The 5,030-nt window shown below is 45.1% G+C and overlaps 1 protein-coding gene across 1 annotated transcript; it reads left to right on the top strand.

Moving 5' to 3' along the window:
- The first annotated feature begins 1,787 nt into the window (after positions 1-1,787).
- On the top strand, positions 1,788-4,064 carry DKK1 (dickkopf WNT signaling pathway inhibitor 1). The gene is made up of 4 exons (XM_068961828.1): positions 1,788-2,021; positions 2,253-2,409; positions 3,552-3,695; positions 3,811-4,064. The coding sequence occupies exons 1-4, from the start codon at positions 1,788-1,790 to the stop codon at positions 4,062-4,064; spliced, it is 789 nt and encodes a 262-aa protein (XP_068817929.1).
- The last annotated feature ends 966 nt before the right edge of the window (positions 4,065-5,030 follow it).

Below are 5,030 nucleotides of genomic sequence, written 5' to 3'. Positions count from 1 at the left end.
AATATGACCTCTGAAACCCAAGGAATTAGAACATAGACCATTGCAAACTTCTTTTTAAAATCACCCCTTTCCCTCTCAACTTTTGGATTATTATACTACTTTAAGACCACTAAGGGTTACCCTTGGGAGTGGTCTCAGTAATGAATATTGTAGGTAATTATGCAAAGTGATTATAAATACCCTGGAGGTTAGGGAGCGCAAAATAAATATATCCTAATCTTTTTTACTCAGCAGTGATTATTCAATCATCTTTTTCTAAATTCACATAGTAGTCGTCTATCTTCTGATACTTATAACATCAACCTGCTTTAAAAAGAACTGTGTACGTTTATTAACTTTCACTATTACTTTAGTCAGAGTATTTGTATTCAATACACCTCCACCCCCTCCTCCAGAGGGCAACAAAGCGAAGTACAGACCACTGCCAGGGCACTAGGCTTCCAATATGTTTTTGTTGAATCAATTACTTGCAATGCATCAGCAGGACGACATTCTTATACACTAGCCTTGCTTTATTATTTTTAAAAACTGCTTTAAATGATGATAAATTCACTTTCAGCTTCCCCTTTCCTGAAGCTAGTCTCTTATCTCCCTAGAGCGGGTCCCAGGGACAGGCTGACTTGGGATCAAACACAGGCGTTCTCAAGCTTTGCAATATGAAATACTAATGAAGGAAGTCAGGCGCTAAGCCTTAAGGGTTTCTTATCTCCTTGAGTTAACCCACCATTGAGAAGGGAGAATCAGGGAAGGACCACTGACCCAGTCGTTGGACCCTGTCCGCTTTCGCTCCGGCCACTTTGATCTTGCGTGTCTGCCTAATCAAGTTCATCTACAGCCGCGACTGCTCAGATTCAAAGGACATTAAATAGCTTGATTATCGGATGGTCATTTCCCTCTTCCCTCCGCCCCTGATCTAATTTCCAAACACCAGTCTCTCGCCTCCCTCTCTAAACTTCCCATCAAAAGAGCATTCGTTCTTCTTCCTTCTTACCCTCGTTTGATGTGCAAATGCGCTTCTCTTTGCACATTTTTCTCGAGGGGGCGGGGGAAGGGGAAGGAGGAGGGAGGACTGGAATTAAACGAACTTCAAGCCAAAGGTCTCACCCCAAATCTGCAAATCGTGACTCTAAAGGGTTAATCAGCAACTCGCAACAGCCACCTGGCCCTCTCGCTGAAACGTTTTCATAGGGACTTTGAATTACTGATTGGGTTGTATTTAATATTAAATATTATGTGCACAATAAAAAAAATGGTACTAGAGTAATGGAGAGAGGAGAAAAGTGGCTTTAGAGAGAATATCACAATGCCTGTCGGAAAGTGTTTCAGATCCCAGAACGCCTACTCCAAGGCAAGGGCAGCCGAGTTCCCGAGGTTCCTCCCACTTCCCGCATTTATTAAAGTTGTCTCCTCTAATGCTCGCTGATTGCCGTCACCCCAAGGCGAGCTGGACAGGGGCAGGACTTCGCCAGGGAGGGGTGGGGTGAAGAGTGTCAAAGGCTCCCCTTCATGTACACAAACACACCTCCTTCCAGCCCCTCCCAACGCTTTGAAATCCCAATCCGGCTTTGTTGTCTTCCCCGGAGGGGCCGGAACGCTCGACGCCCGCAGTATAAAGGCAGCCTCGGTGGCGGTGGCGGCGCAGAGCCCTGCAGTCAGGGTCAGGACTCTGGGACTGGTGGAGGCGCTCCGAGTCCTGTCTCTGCAGCTGCGCCAACACAGCTCCGCGGGGACTAGGCGTGCAAAGTGACATTCCTCCTTTCTCTTTTTCTCCCTTGAGTCCTTCTGAGATGACGGCTCTGGGCACAGCGGGTGCTGCCCGGGTCTTGGTCGCCCTGGTGGCTGCGGCTCTTTGCGGTCACCCTCTGCTGGGAGTGAGCGCCACCTTGAACTTCGTTCTCAATTCCAACGCCATCAAGAACACCCCGCAGATGAGCGGCGCTGCCGGGCACCCAGGCTCCGCAGTCAGCGCGGCTCCCGGGATTCCGTTTGAGGGAGTCAACAAGCACCACGACAAACACCAGGTGAGAAGGGTCTTGCGGATCGGGAATGCTGCGATCCCAAACGGGTCTCATCTGGGGAAGAGGGCGCAGAACGGGCTGTGTAAGAGTAGTTCAAGGTGCGTTTGGCAACTGCCTTTGGGAGCAGTGAGCGGCAAGTTTTTGGAGAGGTGGGCTGAAAGGGACTGTGAGGAGTCCAGGAGTGTGGAACTGGATGCCCAAGTGCCTCACCCTCTCCCGGCCCCCTTCCCGCAGCCATACCCGTGCGCTGAGGACGCGGAGTGCAGCACGGACGAGTACTGCGCCAGTCCCACCCGCGGAGCCGGCGCGCAAATCTGCCAAGCCTGTCGGAAGCTGCGGAAACGCTGCATGCGTCACGCTATGTGCTGCCCTGGGAATCACTGCAAAAACGGTGAGTCGGGCAGCTCTCTTTCGGACTCAAACCATCCTCTGCTTGCGCGCCTACAGCTGAGAGCAAATCCTCTCAGCTGAGAACACTTTGGCACTACCTTGCCAATGGGAGTTCAACGTGCGAGGTTCCCCAGAAAAGATTTCAGGCTACTGTTTAACCTGGGAGCAAAGATAAGTACGGAGGTCTTGGAGCTTCTTATATCCCTTTGTGCCCCTCGATTACTTAAGAGGGCGCCTTACCTCAGAGTGGACACTTCCATAAGAATTTGTCTAGAGAGCCTTGATACAATTTGAGAATGAAGATGGGCAGCGAGGTGGAACTTACAGAGACCCCAAGGACATCAGAACGGGCATGGAGTTGCCTGTTCCATTTTTCTTACCGTGCTTCTCACAGCTCTGCCAGGTAGCCTCTTTCACGATCTGCGTTCAAGCTGCTGTCATTTCGAGCGATTTATCTGTGCACATCATTCTTAAAGCAGATCTCGATGCCCTCACATCCTGGCTTCTCCATCTTTTCTGCCTCTACCCCCTGCTATCTTAAAATAAGTACTCTTCCCCTCAACCACAGATCCACATAATCTTAATGTCTCAGAGAGGTAGATTCAGCCCAAGAAGGCTCCAGAAATAAACTTCAGCGTGGAGATCCCAAGAATACTCTGGGATGAACGAACTAAATCTCTCTGTAATATAGAAATTATACAGTAAAGTAATTGGTGGAAAAGATTGTAATCTTCCAGGCAGCAGGCATTGCATTTGCTTAACTTAGTCTGACAGAATCCTTATAGCACAGAGAGCAGAAAAGTTATTTTTAAATACAATTTTTTAAGTGACTGATTGATTTTATTTTTCTTACCCCAAGGGTGATGTTAAAATGGGCAGAAATTTCACTGCCACTACCATGGTTGCTGAGAAAGTATTTTAAGTGTCTAGATTGGGGCTTTTTTGTATGAGTGCACAGTGCACACACTGATGCTTCTGTCCATTAGCGACTTTTGCTTTAACACTAGGAAGTCTGGCTCATGTTTAATGTCACTACAACAAGGTAGCTCAAGTTGACATAGGCACCGCAGACTGCCACGGTCACAGCTATTAGCAGGAACATATTACAGCTCTGGAGTTAATCACTATCTCCTGCTTCCTTAGGGATATGCATGCCTTCTGATCAAAATCATTTCCATCGAGGGGAAATTGAGGAAACCATTATTGAAAGCTTTGGTAATGAACACAGTACCTCGGATGGGTACTCGAGAAGAACTACACTGTCTTCAAGAACGCATCATACCAAAGGTAGGTGAAAGGGTCAAGACTTTATTGTTAGCACATTTATAGTGTCTTTTGGATTACCTTAATGAAATAATGCAGGCTTAGCAGTGACCAAGTACTTTTCCTATTGTCTCCCTAGCACAAGAAGGTACTGTCTGTCTGCGCTCATCAGACTGCGCTGCAGGGTTGTGTTGTGCTAGACATTTCTGGTCCAAGATCTGTAAACCTGTTCTCAAGGAAGGTCAAGTGTGCACCAAGCACAGGAGAAAAGGCTCCCATGGGCTGGAGATATTCCAGCGTTGTTACTGTGGAGAAGGTCTGTCTTGCCGGATGCAGAAAGATCACCATCAAGCCAGTAATTCTTCCAGGCTTCACACCTGTCAGAGACACTAAGCCAGCTGTCCGAACACAGTGGACTCCGTTTACATAATATATGTTATGAAAACCGTTTGTGACTTTTGTGAGCTCAATCCTTAAGGATGTACAAATTCTGTGGTTACAGTTAAGCATTCCAATAATACCTTCCGAAAATCTGGGGTGTAAGAGCTTTGTTTCTTTGTGGAACTCTCCTGTCATTGATTGCAGTAAATTACTGTGTTGTAAATTTTCAGTGTGGCACTTACCTGTAAATGCAACAAATCTTTTAATTATTTTTCTAAAGGTGCTACGTTGTCTATTGTTCCTCTTGTCATGTAAATTTTTGTACACATTGTTATCTTGACTCTGATAAATACTCTATATTGAATTGAAATAAATACTTTCAGCTTATTCTATATTGAATTGAAATACTTTTAGCTTATACTTCCTAAATGTAAAACCTTTCCCCCTTTTAATTCTAGAATCTAGAGTATAAGGAGCTTTTGGAATGATGATAGGTATGTAAGATTTATCATAAAAATATTATTTTCCAAAATGTATTATCTCAGTACTTAGATCCTATTTATCTCTAGGTTGTGACAGTCCTTGAAATAAAATTTAACTTAATACCACGAAATATTAAAAGTATAGATACATTTTGGCAGTGTGATCTTAGAGGGCTGTATGTACCAGGGTATGTGGGAGTGTGTTTGTGTGGGTGTATAAATACAGCTGACAAATACATGCAGATGTTGTACCAAATTAGCGCATCTGAACTATCTTAAATACTACTTCATGCCAGGAAGACTTGTTTCAACTACTTTGCTTTGTAAATAATTATTACCTAAAAATCACAAATCCTCTCTCATTTTGTTCTTTGCTTCTCTTGCTAGGTGAATTGACTATTTCAATTTTTGCTCAACCAGACATCTGTTCACTGGAAAAGGATAGGCTATACTGTTTAAAAGAAAACCCACAGAAATGAAGCCTGAACTGGCTTTG

This window comes from Capricornis sumatraensis, chromosome 23 (genome assembly GCF_032405125.1).
Source record: "Capricornis sumatraensis isolate serow.1 chromosome 23, serow.2, whole genome shotgun sequence".
In the NCBI taxonomy this organism is placed as follows: domain Eukaryota; kingdom Metazoa; phylum Chordata; class Mammalia; order Artiodactyla; family Bovidae; genus Capricornis; species Capricornis sumatraensis.
Note: the sequence above shows the minus strand (reverse complement) of the source record. Positions and strands in the feature narration are given on the sequence as shown.